At 37.7% G+C, this 20,746-nt stretch overlaps 1 protein-coding gene across 1 annotated transcript; it reads left to right on the top strand.

The window, feature by feature from the left end:
* Positions 1–3,093: 3,093 nt before the first annotated feature.
* Positions 3,094–19,357, top strand: LOC115243360. The gene is given in 12 exon segments (XM_029820289.1): positions 3,094–3,238; positions 4,942–5,136; positions 6,458–6,543; positions 7,134–7,330; positions 7,515–7,632; positions 8,205–8,444; positions 10,407–10,564; positions 13,700–13,815; positions 14,051–14,261; positions 14,496–14,981; positions 16,760–17,722; positions 17,724–19,357. Coding segments are annotated over 12 exon segments (3,882 nt in total). The 5' UTR covers positions 3,094–3,117; the 3' UTR covers positions 18,715–19,357.
* The last annotated feature ends 1,389 nt before the right edge of the window (positions 19,358–20,746 follow it).

Here is a 20,746-nt window from a genome sequence, read left to right as displayed (position 1 = left end):
CTGAAATAAATAATTAATATTAAATAGAGTTTAACGAAACAAAAATAAATAAGATCTTACATATCCTTGGCTGAAGATTATTGATGGCGGATTTTCGCGGGCTCGTGCGTATTGATTTGCAAGAGGCTACACGCTTTATACATATATGCGTATTCAATTTCCACCTCCGAGCAAAATAATATTCGTGCCGACATCTGTACAGAGTTGTGGCAAGCGATGGGGTCGGTGAGTTTCCTATGAGCTTCACAAGATGGCGAAGGCTGGCGTATTTTCCACCCTCGGTACACGAAGGGTGGTGACTCTCTCCGTCCCCTTTTTCCTCTCGCTCGCAAAAGAAGCTGTTTCCATGTTATAACCGGGTAAAGAGGAAAGCGGGGAGAGGAAGCCATCGGTCGATCTTTAGGGAGATTTTCGTTGATTTACAGCGCCATTATCGATGCGACGCTCGCGCGTCAACCGGTTTCTCCGGGCATATGGAGACGCCGTAAAAGGGCTGTAAATCCATTATTTACACGAGCATGCGAACCAACCGGAAGAAGGTCGGGGCTCTCCCAGTGAGTTACGAGACCGACGGTTTCTACGACGCCTCGTAAATATTTATTTCCAGTCCCAGCCAGAAGCGACACGTCGATAAAACTGATTATGCAGCGCGAGGTAGACAACGCCAGTTCGTACGTCGAGAATTGATTCGTTCGTGCTCATCAGGCTCTCCAAGTATTAATCTGGATTCGAACAATATGAAGGATTTCAATTAGCTCATTAACACACATATTATCGTAACCAAACTTGATGTATAATTTGATCCTTTCATCCCTTAATAGTTCTAATACCGATATTTTACTTCTCTCAAATAAGAGATTACAATGTGTATTTAAAAAAGATTTATTAATCTGCATATTTCGTTTATTGTACACATATTTATTTTTGTCACCATATTATATTTAATCATTTTCCACATTTGTATCTGACTTTAATAAGTTATCACGATGTATGATGGGTGAACGAGAAGCACATTTCATATCGGCGGCCTTAAACGTTTCGAGCAAGTTACGAGCGCGCTGTTTTTACAGCGAAAATACGCCATCGCTCGGACGGAGAGATGATTCCTTTTTTTTTTATTAGAATATAGATTCACGCGAGATGATTTATGAGGCGACGGTGGCGGCGGCATTGCCGTTGCACGCGCGCGAGTCGTTCACGTGATGTGGGATGAAAATATCTCCTCGCATGATTCGCGATACATCAATTTTATGCAGAACGCATCGATCGATCCGCCTTTCAATTTTCATGTAAATTTCGCGGCGATCGCGTGTCCCCGTCGCTTTCTCTTGTTCTCCCCGGCGCTTGTTCCGACTCGAGATCGCTGTGATGTATAGGGCCCAACGGACAGACACACAAGGGTGGACGCGATTGCGCGGCAACCACAATCGCGATGCACCTCGTAAAGGAGAAATGAGATAGAACACATTCGCCCGTTACAATGTCGCCTGTGTTCCGTAAACATTATAGACTTCGATATACAAGTTGCTCGCTCGTAAAAGAAAGCATTGCACGTCTCTTTTAAAGCTTAGCTAAGAGAAATGAAAAGACGATAATATGGTAATTTAGTGTGACACAAAAATAATATCATATATCTCTCGCAATAAAATTAGTAATTTTTTTAAAGATTTAGACACACACATTAGTCTATAAAAAATAAAATTTTATTATTTTTTATAAAATGTTTTTTTTTCTCTTACTTTATAGATACGCATTTGTCAATTTTTAAGGATAAATTTAATTATTGAAACTATTTAATACACTAGAGAATAATCATTAAATTAACCAAGCATATAAATTTAAAAGATTTTAGAGGAAAATATAGAGAAATTCCCAAGTGTATTGATAAATCGATACTCTTGCGTCGGGTGAAAAATATGGGCCGGGTTGTCGTTGTCAGAAGGGAAGCAAGAAAATTCGGTAGAGAGAATGTCACGATCGAGTGTCTTGATTTATCGGGATGTATCGAGTGCACGCCAGCCATTCTATCGAACTCTTTGGAGGAAATAGGAGATACGTTAGTTCGACGAACGGCCGCCTGTGATAATTGAAACCGTTAATTAAATCTCGGGGATAAGCTTCGGGGCTAAATGAGTTTTTAGATCGTCGCCTCTCGAAGTAGCCAAGGGATGAAATCTCTGTCGTTTCATTCCCCATGTCGCTTGCCAATGTTTGCAAAAGATATTTGATCCCTCATATTGTTTTATCTCATTCCGAAACTGAAGAAATTTCTTTTTTTCCACTTTTCAAATATATTTATTGTGAAAACTGAAAACAATTTTAGGAAAATAAATCTAGTTTTATGATAATATGTTTTATTTTGATTTAAATAACTATTAATTTCTATGAAAATATGAAATTTTATTAAATAAATAAAATAATAAAACTTATATAAGTACACATATATTGGCAATTATAAAATGCGATCGCGCTTGATCTACCGATGCTTTATTACATTTGGCGATAAAATGATTTATTTGCAATCGGTGACAAGTATGATATTCACGTGTCAGCAGAAAGTTTCAAACGGATTTTCCGATAAGTTTCTCTCAGAGAAGGCCGTCGTTCTAGTCTAATTTGCGGATCGCTAAAAGGAAACTACGTCGTTCGAAGGATGGGGTGGAGAAGAATTTATAGTTGCCGTAATATCGAAAACTCACCGTGTGAATAGTTCGCAAAGGGGGACGTTATAAATTTTGGGGACTAATCCCATTCTTCCATTCTCGCGAACAAACTCTGGCGATAATTTTTCGTCCGATGTAAATCAGAGGTCCTCCTGGAGGAGCGTCCTCTCCAGGACTCGCGCGCGCGCTCGAAAGCTTCTTAAATACAATTAAAAAATTACCGTGTCTGCAGAGGGTAAGAGATATCGACGACAGCCGAAGAATAATGTTCCAATGGAAATTTTATCTTTACTCGTGTTTTCCAATTGCTGTATAAGAGAATCTTGAAAGAAAGGTTCTAGAATGTTTTAGTCAAAAATTATAGTATTTACTTAATAATATTTTTATACAACTGTAAAATGTTTAATTTATCTCTCTTGTTTCAGGTCAAAGAAATTTAAGAAAATATCCGGTTATGGTGTTTATTCATGGTGAGAGCTTCGAATGGAATAGTGGCAATCCTTATGATGGCACTATACTGGCAGCTTACGGCAACGTTGTTTTCGTTACAATTAACTTTCGACTCGGCATCTTAGGTAAGAAGTATAGATCTGTAAAAAAAAACTTTAAGAGAGACGTATCAGTTTGTCGCGCAGCAAAGATTGGTTTGCATCTTTTTCTTATCGCTCTTGAAGCATGCATCTGTAAGCGGAGAAAGCTATCGATCGATGCACGCCATGCAGAAAAATACTAACGCCTAATATACTTTTACTGTTCCGTATAAATAACTTTGTTACGGCTTCGTCGTTTGCCAAGGCTGCCTGCCTGCCTTGCAAACTTCTTATCTAAATTTTTATCGCCCCGAGCTTTTCAATATCGAACCTCCTCGCCCTCTCAAAGAAAGTTCGCCGCACGATACAAGGCGGTCGACTTATCACGTCACCCCCAACGACGCTCTCCGTCGTCTCAATTTAATCGCAAATAAACCATCCGGTAAAGTCAAGAGAGAAGATAATAATCGGCATAACAAGTAAAACTTCGCTCGAGTGACTATAGAAAATATTCATACGAGCGATTCAACAGCAATGAGGTCGCGTTAGATTGTGGCACGATGCTTTTTCTGGTATATATAAAAAAAAAGACTAAATTATTCTACATTGTACCGGTGTGTACACTATTCTCCCTCTCTCCCTCTCTCATTGTTAAAGTAACCGACGTAGTAGCAGAGCATATATTTCGTTGCACGAGAGCAGCGGTCATGCAAAAGCGTCATTATTCAGAAAGTCCGTTAAAAACTGCCATCCAGAAGCGCGACTCATCGCGACACCCGCAATCCGAAATTGTCGTGTACAATGCTCATTCTGAAGGGGTTAACAGCAAAATTCCCCGACAATCTCTTCTCGCGAGATGACAGCGACGGCGCGATGCAAATGGACGGGAAGAGGCGATGGGGTAAAGAGGTAGGGGGTGGCTCGTGGCTCGCGCGGGAGTGCGGGTATACATTCGGTACATCCGGTAAGTGGAGTGGTTTCGCGGGAGGAAAAAAGAGGCGGACGCGAAACCATAATCATAAATTAGGTTAAAGTGCTGGGGAAGCGCTTAGTAACCCCGACCCGCGCTCTAGGCGGCCCCGGAGTTAGCCCCCGTGAGGAGCCTGCGGATAACTTCGACCCCCCTCGACCCCCCTTCTCACACCCCTGCCCGCCGCTGCTATGTCCGCCCTGTGCGCAAAACAGGGGAAAAATATGGTCCCGGGCGCGCGAAGTCGGCCCTGGAGCAAAAAGAGCCCCGACGATCGCGTTACCGCGCAAAAGTGCTTCATGTTTAAGCACGAAGGGGAGAATTTTGCATCTCCGTGGAGCTAATTAATTGGGACGCAAAATATATACGCGAGGAAGAGTCTCCGGGGATCTTGAAATCTAAAATCCCCTCTTCTTTACCTAGTTATTCGGGATCCCCGATAAGAAAATAAGAAAGGCGTCTCTCTTGGACATTTACAAGATTCTTATTTTTAAGATAACAGATCTTGTTAAAATTTGAACACGATTCCTTAGATTATCGTGTTCGTAAGAGTTCATTATCTTTTTTGACTTTGTAAATTTTCGGTTAATTTGAAAAAATTCTTATCCCATTGTTCGTTCAAATTTGTTTTCTCTAATTTTTATAATTGTAAATTCTAAAATTTCTAGAAGAAATTTTAAGTTCTTGAAATTCCAAGGCATTTTTAATATTTGAAGAAGAATTAACTTTTTCAAGTGTTTCCTTAATTTAATTTATAATTGCGAGACTTTCATTGCAGGTTTCCTGAGACCTGGGATTAGAGACGACACAGCAAGCAATTTTGGATTATTGGATCAAATAGCGGCGTTGCTTTGGCTTAGGGAGAATATCGCGGAATTTGGCGGCGATTTTGACAGGGTCACTTTGATCGGTCACGGAACTGGAGCTATATTTGCTAATTTACTTCTAATCAGCCCTGTTGCCAACAAGAAAGGTAAAGAAAACCAGCAGTTTTTATACTACATTATATTTACAATTCTTAATCGTTTCTCTCTTGCTATAATTCTACAAAGTTTTCGTCGTTTTTCAAAGTATTTTCTCTACGATTTATTTCCCATTTTTATCGTGCCATCGACTCTTGCCAATTTCCGGCAATCGTTTTGGAAAAAACAGGATCTCAAAATGTATCCGCAACGATACTCGCTCGCGAGAATCAAAAGAACGATATGCAATCCGGGCTAATCCCTCCCCTCACTGTAATTGGAAACATTATCCGTCGTCATAGAGCGTACGGTGATCGCATATAGAGATCGCGATTTCCGAGTCGGCCGGAGATAATCGCGGGATTAATTGGAGGAATCAGCGGGTGAGATAGGCATACGCGCATGCATTAAACGCAATACACCTGTGTACGATCGAGGCAATGTTCTGATGCGCGTTTAAACGAATGATTCATCGATCGTAAAATAATTTAAATTAAGGGATTAGCACGATTATAAGTATGAGAGAACAAGCATTTATTTATTAATTATTTACATAATAAATCTGCAAAATATGAGAATTCTATCGGACTGTCGCGTGTCACTGGATATTCAGATATCGACGACCCTTCAATTACCTTTTTCCTCGAATTTCCCCTCTTTTTCGAATAGAGCGAGCACTTGCGTCGCGATATTTCCGAGTTTGACAAGGAGCTAGGAATCACTGGTCTACACGTGTTCGACGGTGAAGCACACATCGACCGCGAGCACTCAAGCACTCTCGGGCATCCGGCGACGGTGCTCTCGGCAGGGTCAGCGAGAACGAGCGAGAAAGCAAGAAAGAAGACGTCGACCATTTTTCACCCGACCGGCTCGCAATAGCGGCCCGGGGAAAAGGAACTTTTCTCTTCCGGTCGAGCGCACAATGCCACCGCGTCCGGCCGATAATTATATTGTGCAATGAAAAATAACCGGACTTAATATTTTACACGTCGAGACAGAAATGCCTGGCCGTGTCATGCGAGGGTTCTCAAATAATTGCTACCGTTTTATACACGTATTTATATCCACACTTTTCCATCATTTGCAGCCTGGACAAACAACTTTTTTCTTAAGAAATTATATATGTATCTTTTCTCTTCAATCTTGCTTAGATTCTTAAAACTTTCGAATTTTAAGTGTGCAAAGAAATTGATTTATTTAAAAAAAAAACTTGTAATAATCCCGAGTACACTTTTGTTTTCTCCTCGAAAGAAAAACCCGATGAGATTTGAGAATTGTTGGACCGCATTGATTTATTAATCTGAGCGACATCCCTTCATCTTGTTGGTGCAGGCTTGTTTAAACGGGCTATTCTGATGTCTGGATCGGCAATGAGCGCGGACGCCATCGGCAAGGCGCCACTGCAAATTACCAAGCAGGTAAAGAAAGCTGCATAATAGCCGTGAATAAAAACGCGAAAAATGAGGATTGATGCGCGCGGATTTTAGTTTCGCGGAATGACAAATCGCTATGCGCGGCATCTATTATCATTAATTCTACGATTGACTTAATTTCTGAATTTTAAAGATCTCTATGCGTTTCTAGTTCTTCTCTCGAGTTCTTAAGGTCGTTAGATAAGTCACTCGCAAATGTTTTAAAAATTTCATAAAAGTGTTTAATGCATAACAAGAAGAAGAAAGAAAGAGAGACCTTTAGCAATATTAAAAATTTATCAAAAAAATAATATATATATGAAATTAAAATGCAAGAGATATTTCTCTTAAAAATGTTTAAAAATTTTTAAAGCATTTGGTTGTAGTTTTGTAAATTGTTGTTTTCCTCTGCATTTCTTCGAATATTAAGATCTATTTCACAGTCTATGATTCACAGACTCTCAAATTTTAAACTGATGAAATTTCCAAATAAATCGATAAATTCCCAAAATTCCAGAATCGTTTATCGCGGATTTTTAATGCAACGATGTATGTTTCGCAAATGATCGTGACCAATGCCGGTGGTCGTTTTTCAGGTGGCCCATGCTCTCAACTGTCCGACAACCAGTGACAGCGAACTGGCGATATGCTTGCGTAACCAGGAGGTAGACAGGCTGCTACACGTGAAAATCCACAAGCCGAAATACGTGCCGGCCTATGCGCCATTGATCGACCGCGCCGTCATCCCCGACAAACCGTTGAATTTAATGGAGAACACTCAACTCTTCGGCAGGTATGGTTTTTCCGTTTAATGATATAGGAGACGAGGAGATGAGATGTTTAAATTCTTGATTGTTGATTAAACGTGAAATAATTGTAAGGAATCGTATCTATATTGATACATATAAATTTCGAGCGAGCAACACTCTTTTAAATGTAACAAATTAAACACACGGGGAATCGTACGTTGTTTTCAGGTTTGACTTGCTATACGGCGTGACCGAGTCCGAGAAATTTCACATCCTGCCACCAGTTGCTTTGTTGCATGGCATGCTTGATGGACAACGAGATGAAGTTTTGCGAGATTATGCCAAAGTAAATTTATTTTTTATCAATTCGCTTATCTCAATGAAGTAGGGTAGAGCGGGGTCAAAAGTAACAATTTGACTTTAGAATTTTATTGTAAAAAAACTATTTCACTGTACACGTTCACTCAGTACCGAGGCCGCAGACGTATTGAGACATGTTGTAGGTTGTTTAGCTTCATGCACTGACCAACGCACGTGTATATATCTACTATATATCTATAGATATTGGAGTTGTTACTTTCGCTCCGTGTTACTTTTGACCCCGCTCTACCCTAATTATTATCTGATGAGACAGTTTCTTTTTCTCGGGATTTTGAATCTTTCAAAGAATTTCCAGATCATTAAATTCTTTGATTCCTACCTATTTTACCTTTTTGTCCCTCTATTTTCAGATTCAATTCTTAAATTTAGATGTTCTGCTGATAATTTTTAGAATTTACTCCAAACTTTATTTGAAATCTTCAGGTTTATAAACAGATATTAGGATAATTAGAATCTCTTTCAGATTTTTAAATCCTGACATTTTTAGAATCTGAAATTTAAACAGTGATATTCTGTATATCAAGAGTATGTCCTCAGGCAACGCACGAACTGGAGCCAGAGCTGATTTTGTCGAAAGAGCTGGAGCAGTACGGCGACTTCTTCAACGGATTCACGAAAGAGTACGCCACGAAGAATCGGGACATGGTGCTGGAGGCGCTATCGGATAGCGGCACCGTGGCGCCGTTAATAATGACTGCCAATTTGCATTCAAGGGCGAACCCGAAGAGCTACATGTACGTCTTCTCGCATCCGAAAGCTATGCAAGACTACTCTGGCGTAAGTAGGTCTCTCAACGATACAACGAAGATCGATTATCGCGGCTCAGACGCCTCTCGACAAAGCGGGACCCGACACGGCACGGGAAAAATGTTGCGCATAAGAAGGAGGGAGTAAAAGGAGGGAATGCGGGGGGGGGATGGACTGGCGGTTATGATGAGTTAAAGTGCACTTCCTTCAACGCTCCAATTCGTGCAGCTTCATGCAACGTTGTTGTTCCCTGATGCGGAGCATTGCTCTCCTGAAAACGAAGAGCATTTCTCACCGCCTCGCTTTATCGGACAATCTGTGTGTGTGTGTGTGAAACGGGAAATTTACTTTTTTTAATTCCCTAAAATGCGAAAGAAAGGAGAAAAAAATATGCTATGGTTTTCTGCAAGAATCGTAAGAAGTGTTGATTGCTCAGAAAGAGAGAGAGAAAGAGAGAGAGAGAGAGAAAGAGTACGCGGTTTCTTCTTTTTTTTTACGAAACTTTAGATCATCAGATTTGTGAATTTATCTTTAATATATATGGTAGTTTAAAAATTTTACCTTTAATAATTTTATACCCCTGTAAGTGTCTTTGACAAAAATCCTAAATTTTTTTTTCCAGTCTATATTATATAAATTAATATTTTTTTCTAATTTTACATTTTTATAGAAATTTGTTTTTAAAACTTAATCATTAAAATTTTCGAACTGAGAGATGAAAATGATGGTAACTTCCAATTAAATCTATTAATAAAAAATTGTGTTCCCAAATTAACTAACGAGCTGGTATTTCAAAAGAGCTCGTACGGCATTTTTGGAATATTTAACATAGTTGGCATTGTATCCATTGTCCCTGGTTTCTTAGTTCGGAAGGAACGAGTTGTGACCTAGTGGCGACCATTATGTTCGCACAGTCGGAGAAAGAAAAATCCGGGTTGCGAACCCATTTGGATTTCGGCCAACTATTTTTATCGGCGTTGCGTGCGCCCTGGCAACGACCTCACCATGCAGTAACCGAGAATATCGCTAAATTGAATGTACCTCCGGGTACAACGCCATCGTTGCGTCAACAAGGATATTAGATTTTAAATCTGCAAATAGCGATTCACGCGGCATACATCATTTCCATGTCAGCTCTCTCTCTCTCTCACTCTCTTCATCTCTCTCTCTCTCTTCCTTTTTTGATCTCTCTCCTGTATACGCGACGAACGCGAGTCCGATGAATTTTAATTTCCACCCGTTCTCGTAAATTCCTCTCTTTATTGAACTTTACAAATTGACGCGCTTGTAAATACGCTCGGTTTATCGGTGCTAAAAATAATTACGAGTGCGATAAATCTGAGAATTTGCATTGAGAAAATTTCAATCGAAAATTGTTGGTGGGATTGATAATGATCGAGTTTCTGCGCTTAAAAATGTATGTAACGCCGATTAGTCGAAAATATAGAAGTTTATCGTTGCTTTTTTTGTCATAACGATGACTGCTTATCTCGATATGTGCTGTGAGCTATTTTGGTTCCGATATCAATTCAAATTCAAGAACCTAAATGTGTTATCGATTATATTTATTTAAAGATTTATATAAATACCACAATAAACGATTAAAAAATTTAAAAGATTTCTTATATCGTAATATTTTCTAAAAATTTTTGAAACACATATGTAATTTTCTTTAATTTGCGTAATAAATATAGATATTTACTTTATTAGAACGATAATACTTTTTTACTTTATATAAACACAAGTATATATAAAGTAATATGTTAAAAGTAAAATAAAATAAATATAAAATCAAAATATCATAATAGATATCACAAATATAAGAATAGAGATTTTAGAAGATATAGAAAGGGACGGAGGGAAGGCGAGGGAGGCTGAAAAGAAGTAACAACCTAAGCTTCGATATTTTCGAGTTACGAGTTGCGTCGAAGTATCGATAAAATACGTATGCCACGGTATAAAAGCGCATTCAGTGATCTTGTTATGTTACAGCAACAACATCAACATACCGTGCACGGGGAGGAATTGCCTTATGTACTGGGTGTTCCATTGGACGGCAGCAAGTACGACTTACGAGGTCGATACGATATGCGAGAGACGCTGTTTTCAGAAGCCATTATGAACTGGTGGTGCAGCTTTGCCTATAATGGGTGAGTTGCTAAAAAAAATGCATTTAACAATTAAGTATATATTTTACAAAGCATTCTTTGTGCATTTTATTCTATATAAAAACTTAAATTTAAGCTTAAAGGGATTAATCAAAGAGAAAGGAACTAACGGATGCACTATATAAGATTATACAAATAAATATTGAAATATCTTTTTTCCATTAATTTTCAACTGTCAATTTTTACATATTTAAAATATTTATTTTAACATAATTCACACAAATTAAAACTTAATTGTATATATAAATAACAATGTAAATATGTGTATTAAAAAGCTTTATTAATTTGAATATTGGACAAAGAGAAAATATATTTAAAATGCATTCTTCTTGTGCATTACTCATGTTATTTTCAGAAATGTTCAGCGTTTTATTCAGTGCAACGAATTATTAATTGAAAAATATGAGAATATAAAATTTGCAGAGAGCTAGTTGCTGGTAATTACAAGTTTAATGAGAAAAATAAACATATAAACAAATAATTTATAATAACGTACAAAATAATCACATTGCGTATTAGAGTTAAATTAAAGTTGGTATTAAAAGTTGAATGTATGAGTGATGGTAACCGTGTAGAAACGATCGTATTTAATAATAGTGGCGAACAATTGTTGTTGGGCGTTGACGCGAAAATTTCTAGCTGCTAAAGTTAAACTTGGCATACACATATTCGGGAACAGATTTTCAATTAACTAAACATTCAAACGTTTAATTAAATCGAACGGCAATATATTTTTCCGTTGTACATTTGGAAACAACTAAACTTTATAAACATCAATTTAAAACACAGTTTTACAAATATTCAAATATAGAATCGAATAAACTAAAAGATAAATAACTTTAGGAATAGAATTTAAAGAACAATTTTGAAATGTCAATTAAAATATAAATTAGTTGTTTTAAAAATTAAAATCATGTTCTTATAAAATAGATAATGTGGGAAATATGCAAAATCTAGAAATTAATAATGTTTAATTTAATATACATATTTTTAAAATAAATTATGTTGCAATTGTGATTTTAGAGAACAAAAATAAATTCAAGACCTTTTAAGAGTGACACATGTTTTTGATGCTTTTAACTGACGCATTATTCTAAATTTAATAGCTGAATGAAACGATGTCAGCAAAACTATTAAAGAGGAAGTATAAAGCTGACAAACTTTATTTGACAGTTTATTAAAAATTTCTGTTAAATTAAATTATTAAATTTTTTCTTATTTTGTTTAATTTTCTTGTTTTGTGATAAATGTAGATAATATATAATACACGATCGTTTTTTCGTTCGGATTTTTGTCTTAAATTAACTTGGCGCAATTTGACGCTTGTTATGTTGATGTTCGATATTGTCGATTTAACGATCCGGCGAATCGGCTGTTTTAATTTGCACGATAAAAACAGATTATCTACAGCTACGAATAATTTCGACATTTCGTTTTATCCAATAAAACGTTTCATTTTATTCGGTTGAACAAGTCCAATGTTCTCGTGATACAAAGCCACTTTTGTTTAAGCCGAAAGAAAGAGACATAGAGAGGTATATCGAATTTCTAATTATATTAAAAATTTATTTCAACATATGAAATCGTTTAAATCGTGAAATGTGAGTTAATGTTAAATTATATTATAAATTTAAAACAAATCTCTGCATGAATAAGAACATTAAATCTGCAATTGTATTAAAACTTAAATTCTTAAATTTTTATATCATTAATTTTAAAATAGACTTATATTCTCATTTGACGTATAGCAAAAATATTAGAATCTATATTAAAATAAAATTAAAAAAAATATTAGTTATCTAATTAAAAGTATTTTTAATTTTTTTGTAGAATATTGTTCCGTTATTAATATTTATGCACAACAAAATTATTATGCAATTTTAAATTTTGAAATTATTTGTCCATATAATTTTCATGATTTTAAAATAAAATATTACACAAAATTGAGAGTATTCAAATACTATATATACCTTTGTGTTGCTTATTTTAAATTAATTATTAATTGTTATGTTTGTTAAAAATACGTTTAAGTTTGAAAATCTTGATGACTGATTAAGAATATAAAATTCCTTCTTTCGCAAACACACAATAGAATTTCTGCAAAATAAGTTTGGAGGGGGGGGAGGGATATATTTCCTCTCCTCTTCTATACTTTGTTATAGAATATTTGTAAACCCATTTTGCTGCGAAATATAGAACCACGTTTTGCATTGCGTCCACACAATTTTTTATCAGATACTGCTTTGAACATGTGATTTGACTAAAGTTTGTTTATTTACAATGGGATAAACGTTGGAACTCAAGGAAAACTAGGTCCGTGCAATTAAGCAAAACAGAGGTATTTAGATTTAACGTGGTAAACGTTACGCGTTTGTAAACGTCGCGTAGCATGATCGATATTTCATGTGTCGCTGTATCTACCGTAAGGGCGCGTCTCTTTGCGAGAATAAACGACGCGCAGCATCTGTACAGGAGCACCGTTGGTGATAACGAATGACAGAAGAATAGCTTTTTTTTGTCGTAAGCTGCGTGAAATCTGCCGTCGATCGATCAAATTCATCGCGTTCGTTCAACCGGTTCGAAAATCATTTTCTCGCGTGTTTGAATCATCGCTGTGCGCATGGACAAGTGATGTATTATATTTTTTAAATTGGCAACGGCTTACAAATGTTGTTTAATATCAGAGATTCTGCGTGGATTATAATGTTACGCTTTAAAATTTTGAATGAATATAGGAAAAAGTTTGTCGAATTAAAATTCCACACTCTAGATATTCAGATTTCTAAGCCTTTAAATTAAACAAAACGTCGATGTTTATAATTTTCAAATATTCCGGAAATTTAAATTCCGCAATATTGAATCCTCAAAAGGTCCGATTGCGCATTAATTTTACAGTTATTTTATTTTATTTTAGGCAGAAGAGACAGTATATATCGAAAATTCTCATGGATTATTATGGATTATTCGATATCTCCTTCTCCTATATCACATTCCAATTTCCTCACGCTATTAATCCCAAGTCGACCTGCATGGTTCGACAAAAGTTATTGGGCGCATTTCTGCTGTCGCATTAATCATTCGTCATTATTTATGAAAGAAAATACTGGAATCCCACAGGAATCCGAATGTCGTCAAGCAACATCCCTACTTGACTAATGTGAACAAGGAATGGGGTCAGTACGAGATCGAATGGCCAGAATACGATCCTATCAATCAGACATATTTCAATCTAAGTAAGTCTGCAAAAATCTCGACACTGGTACACCTTGAAGTAAGAAAGTTCTAAATAAAAAGCTTTTACCTTAATAATTTTTTGTCAATATATTTTATCTTTTCACACGGTTAAAATAATAAAGCGAGATTTATTACACATATATCTTGTTACAAGAGATTTGATTTATCGATCAAGAAATTCTTTAATAATTCTATTAATTATTTGATACGCGACACATTCTTTCTCCCATCCAGCCATACCGCCTAACATAGGTACGCATTATCGCACGGCGGAGATGCAGTTCTGGAATGAGGATCTGCCCAATCTGCTCAGGCACCCGAATAAAGACATCTCGAGCCCGACACGATCGAGAGGACCGCGACCGCAGATTCTCGACTTCGCCGACGGGATCGGCAAATATGCCAACAGTACCGCAAACCGAAAGTACGAAACCTACGGTGCCAGGTAGGTAATAGGGATGGTTAATTAATTACACGTGTATATTTGAAATTCTTGCTATCGGAGGAATTTCCCTATTCGGCAATTGAGAATTTTATACAAGGTGCTAGAGAAAAATGTGCGACGAACGAGAAATCGATTTTGCTAGAAAAATATTAGTTTCAATTTATGTTAATTTACTTAATTTTGTATTCATACTTTGTTAGTGTTATGGATTGTAAAACATATTTTTCCCAGCAGATACACAACTCCGTCGAACACGTTTTCTAATACGGACAAGTCATTTTCAATCGCGATTACGACGGATGGAAGCATCGGGCAGGGATCTACGATAGAGACTGACACGTTAAAAAGCTCGTCAACGATGATGATGGTGATTGTCTTCTTCGTGGTGTTTATACTGATAAACTTTACGGTCTTTCTGTACATCTACTATAAAAAGCAGAGCGTAAAGGGGAAGGAGAAATCGTTGAAGAGGCGAGCCAGCGAGAAGAAAGACGACTCCGTCAAGAGGTCAAAGACTGATAAGCATGAGAACCATTACGGCCAGCTGGGCTACAAAAGCGACAGCAAGCCAGATCTGAACGACGTGATAAAGAATGACAAGGCGTACGACAACAACTCCAATTTTGGACGCAGATCGAAACTGTCGAGGCAAAACTCCAGCTCCACCATTGACACTCACATCAAGGTCAGGGAATGGATTCAACAGGAAATTGTGCACAGGTCAGTGAATTTCAGAGGAAATACCTTTTTACATAATAATAACTAATCTGTAATGTTACCTTTTTGAAAAGTTTTGAATATTATTTAATGCATATTATATTCACGAATATTACGTTCATATACCAATGTAAATTTTCTCGTTAAAATGAAATTAATATCTTATTGAATTCATTTTTCGGTTAGAATCGTTGGATTATTTTATTTTAGACTGTTTTATTTTGTGAGGCTGCTTTATTAGGCGATCAATTATTCAATGATTTTCTTGGAAAATTTAAGATCTTCCCTTTTTAGAATGTCAAGATTAAAAATGCCATTTCAAAGTTTACATTTTCAAGTCAAGTAAAATTAAATAGTTGGTTTTAACTGGACTAAATAATTACTAGGCTTGTATCAAATTCTTCGTCATTCTGACATCGTACTGTAAACTATTTGCCGTTCTCGATATAACAGTCAACGTTCGAACTCGATTTGTATATCTTTCCTAATTGCAAAGAGCTGAAGATACTTGGAGAACGCTTACCCTCGCAAATTCGTCGATCGCGGTGAGGGTTGCGCGATTCAGTAATCCAATTAGGGATTCCGCTTAAAGAGTGGTTGCTTTGAGACGTGGCCCGTATCACTCAAATCAGAGAATTGAGTTTTCTCTCTCTCTTTTACCGTCCAATATTTCGTTAGGTGTATTGATTCGCGAAAATGGTTGACAAGTGCTACCCTACAAAGTTAATTGAACTCGTTAGAGCGCAACTTCGTATCTCGTCATATAGCAAGCAATATTTGATTTGCAAATAATTCTGTCAACAATAACGTATCTGTATTTGTTGCCACGCTGATTAAAACAAAAATCAGAACGATAAAAAAACATACAATATAAAGGAAATTTTATACACGACGGCACAATAAAAATAAATAATTTTGCAAAATGTTTGCGTATCACGTATAAATTGTGTAATAAATTTTTTAAATATTTTCATTTACTTTTTTGGGCAGGCGAAAAAATTTTTTTGGCATATCAGTTATATTAAACAGAATATACATTTTATATTTTTGAACTGCTCATCATTGCGACATGTATTATTTTTCCGTTTGTTATTGTGAAATATTGGGCATCGTAAAATCATATATTTAGAATATGCTTGATTATATATATAAACATGCATCATAGCACGCGAAACAAACAAATAAATGTGTATTATTAAACGAATGCATTTGATAAAAAATAACTTGTCGTTTGTTGATGTAGTACATGAGAATAAAATTAATTTATTTCCGACGTGAGAGTACAATTGTTATTACTACTAGTCATTATCATTTACGAATTGATCTATTGTGCCATTGATAATAACTATCGATAATTAATCTATCAATAAAAATGGGCAGTATTAATAACGTTAAGTTTAAATTTACGTAAAACTTATAATGGGGTATTATTTGATGTATATTGTAACATTCAATTGTACGCGTGGTAGTTTTTTCAGTAAAAATATTATTCATTGATCGAACATCTTTCGACAACGTTGATCAATGTTGTTTTCCAATTATTTTTTATTGCGAATATTAATTAAGTTATGGAAAAAATTACTAATGCATTATTAATTAATAAATGCTTTTAATTGTAGACAAAAATTGAGAGTTCTAGATTTAATTTGGAAGAAAATAGTGAATTTTATAGTATTGCATTTTTAAAGATTGTTTCATAATATATTAATTGATTCCCGTAAATACCTTTTTCAGGAATATTTGTAATAATCGAATCTTTTGATTTTGTTTTATCCATATAGATGTTCACCGAGATTCCTGCGCAAAACGCGAGAAACGTTGCAGAAAGAGCATCAGGAGAAGCTAAACAAGCAACAGCAAGAAGAAAAGCAACGTATAATAGAAGAGGCGTTGAAGGAAAAAAAGGATGAACCGATCTACGACGAGAGTCCGGCGCTAGTTGTGCGTCCTGGAAAAAAATTAAAGCTGCCAAAGATCTCCGTGGCGATCGATGCCACACCGGCGACGAGAACAGAGTCCATCCTTAATCAAGTGCCTATCGAGTTAACGAGGAGCATCGATATGTCAAACGAATACGAATCGAACGCGGATCAGCTGATGACACCCGAGGTTATTGTCATCGAGCATCATCACTCTAGAAGCGATCCCCTGCCGATGGAGAACGTTCTGAAGACGATGATGCCAAATTTCTCCACTCCCAGGATTTACGAATCTGATACAGAAAGCGCGAATAGCTTGTACGCTAAGATTAATCCCAAGCTAAAATCTCGTCTGCCTCGTCCCGGTTTAGGGACAAACGTCGAAGTGTCCAATCAATCAAAATACGAGAATCCTCCCGGCGAAGAAATCTATATAAAGACCGGGCCGATTTTAACGACCTTTGGCACAGGCGACGTAAACGTCACGTCTCGGGATCCAATCGTGGAGAGAGAGTGCATCAGCCCCGAGGAAGCTTTGCAGACGATCAAACGCCGAAATTATCCCAAGGTGCTACCGGATATCGAGAAGAGGCGATCACTCCCGGCGCCGAATAGCCTCTTTGTATCAAAACAGCACGCAAATTCGTTGAAAGATTACAAGAGCGGAAATCGAATGAATTTATCTTCGAGTCAACCGCCATTACCACCCCCCAGGATATTTGGACCCTCGAAAAGCCTCGAGAAGAGCGCCTTCTTCGCCGAGGAAAACGAAAATCAAAGCGAGAGCGAGCCGATCACGACGAACCTGCACGTAGGACCGTTGCTGTAATTCCGATCCTAATATAATAGATTCTTTGGAGGAAAGTAGAAGTGTCCAGCCTGGCGGAAGCGTGGATACCATTTACGCTAATCCAAAATGTCCGCTTCATGGAGGTCAATATCGCTTCTCGCCGACTTCGCACAGCGTCGACGAAGATATCGGCAAATCCATTGCGCTCTTGGAAGCGGGCAATCCAAATTGGTACAAACCAAGCGAGTTCCCGGCCGTAATGACGTCGACGGCGTCGGAGCCGCAAATCGTGGTCGGCAGGAACGAGAGAGACGCAGCGGTGGAACCGAAGATCGTGATCACGCCGAGAGCGGTTAATCCATGCCAGGCCAATCAATATCCGAGCTCGTCGACACCGGCATCCGAGGACAACAAGATTGAGCACGAACCTAGCACGGTTTCGAGCGATCCAGCGCGAGATGGAGGATCAACGGAGAGGTTGGACGATTCGCTGGCGGAGAGGAGGGAACCGCGGATAATCATCACGCCGCGGGAGCCGAAGAATTGCACCCCGGCGAGTAATCTGAAGCAGCCGAAGATCATCATAAAGCCGACGGCGAGTCTGCCGAGAAGCCGGGATCAGAGGAATATACCGAAGGTGTCAGCCATACCGTCGCCGGAACAGCAGAATTGCCAGAACATCGAGAGAGACAGGGCGCTGGAGCAGAGGGAGAAACCATCCCTAAGGGAAAAGCCGAGGGTTACGAGAATACCGTCGTTTTCGCGCAGACGAGAGGAGCCCGGGATTGAAAAACCGTCGTACGTAGAGAGAGCGGAGATCGCGTCGAGGGCAGAGACGGTGCCCAGTAAAATCACGAACGCGCCATCGACATCCGACGCTAGGTCGTGCATACCGACGCCGACGACAACGCCGATGATGCCGAGAAGCGAGAGGACCCCCAGCACGGACTCGTCGTCTGCCAGCAACGGGAATTCCAGTAACTCGAATACCGGTACGATCAAACGCAAGCCGGCGAGCAAGAAATAATTGGCTCTCGCGAATGTAGATTCGGGATCTCACATCGGATATTTCAATCAGATGTCGATGCAATTACAGCTTCCGATTTTTTTTTGTCATAAAGCATTTGCGAATATTTAAAATATCGTGATCAAATGATGAGTGGAAAAATAATCTTCTCTATGAATTTCACGTTTAAAATTTTTTCTCATTTGTGGCATCACAAATTCGTAAAACAATGGGACAATTATATTTTTCTTATATAAGATTAACATTATTTATTACTATTTCAGAGTGCGATAGAAAAGTTTTATTTACGTATAACTCTTTTTTATTATTATTATTATTAATTCTACTATTTTTCTACGACTAATTAAAACATGCAAGTACACAACAGATACATATAATATAATTGTATATCGTGTAAATATTAATATTATCAATGTTTAAGGCAATATAATATTATTAAGATTTAAGCCTGTGGAGCAAACCGTGTTACATGTTTATAAGCTGTCAAGACTGCTCTAATTGCGAGTAATTGTCGATTGTTTGAACAATTTCATAAATCAATTTTAGATATCATTAATTAGACATAATCCGCTAGTTGTTAATAATTTTGAAAGCGCTCGCGCTCTTTTATACGCGTGTAACTTTATACGATGAAAATATATGTTTTTCGTACTTTTCCAGCAGAAAATCCGATATGAAAGAATAAATTCCTCTTCGCGATTTATCATCCCTTTACGTAGACGGCGCACCATGTATCCCACGACTTTACATGCGTCCCGCAAACTTTGTTATTAAGTGAAGCAGGCTCTATAAGTCGCGCAGATGCAGCGACCGTGAACGGCAGGGCGAATCGGGACAAAGTGGTTGGCGAATTCTCACTTATATTACCAACGGAATCGAATTGATTTTCAAAGTTCGCCGAGTAATGGGATTCTCTTCGTCTCCAGCCGTCGCCACGTGGAGAGGAAAATGGCGTTTTCGCACGAGCTCCCTCTCCTCTCCCGCAATCAGTCTATCTCTATCTCACCTCCCCTGCCATCTCTTTTATCCTTCTTTTCTTGTGTTTTCATTTCATCTCGTTCTACGCGATTCGTTCATCTCGATCCGTTCGAAAGCTTTGCTTTCCGATCATGGTTGAAGGAGCGGAAAAGTGACGGGGCGAGTGTTTTGACAATCGGTGGAACTCTTGCGAATTTTCACGAATTTTTATAAATTTTTATATAGAGTTTCTTGTTTATAAAATATTAGGAGAAAAATATAAAATGCGAGAGAAAAAGTGAATGATGAAAAAAAGGAAAAAGAGGAGAGTAAAAATATTATACAGTTCAAACTAAATAAAAAAAGGGGTAACTGCAAGGATATCAATAATAATAATATGTGATTTTTTTATATAACGGCACATATGAAATCTAAAAAGTTTTAACGAATCGAAATGGATAATTAAATAACCCCTTTTGATCTTATCGAGGAGGAAAAATCGACCTTCAAGATTGACTGAGAAATTTTCTCGGTCAATCATTCGCCAAATACAATATATTTGGATTCTGCTCTGTCATCAGTTTGAATCAGGCTGAACTGCAAGACACGTGCAATCTGACAGCTATAACTCGGTCATATCCGCGGAAGCTGGAATATGCATCTCTAAGTTGGCGTTTAGATGCCGGTGTTGTCTCTCTGCCTTATGCGACAGCGTGTAACCAGTAATCATCCACCGCGCACAACGAAGCCCTCGGTCGTCTTGCAGTCGCCGTGACAGGTGCGTGACACCGCGTGACCCATTGTCGGAATGATATACTATCAGAAGTAACGGAGGGAACAAAAGACGTCTTCTAGAAACATCGCCGGAATCGAGTTGAGATTTCTGTAGAATAATAATGAAATAGAGCGAGAATCATTCCTCTCTATCTTTTCATAGGGATCTCCATAACATTTAAACTTAAAATTTTCTATCTCTTCTATATAAAAGCGGTTTTGTCAGAGATCAACAATATAGAAGCTGAAACGGAATAATTAGTCACAAATCGAGCATAAAGAAAGTCTGCAACAAGCATAG

Source organism: Formica exsecta, unplaced genomic scaffold (genome assembly GCF_003651465.1).
Source record: "Formica exsecta isolate Colony F162 unplaced genomic scaffold, ASM365146v1 scaffold120, whole genome shotgun sequence".
In the NCBI taxonomy this organism is placed as follows: Eukaryota; Metazoa; Arthropoda; class Insecta; order Hymenoptera; family Formicidae; genus Formica; species Formica exsecta.
This window is presented reverse-complemented; position numbering and strand designations above follow the sequence as displayed.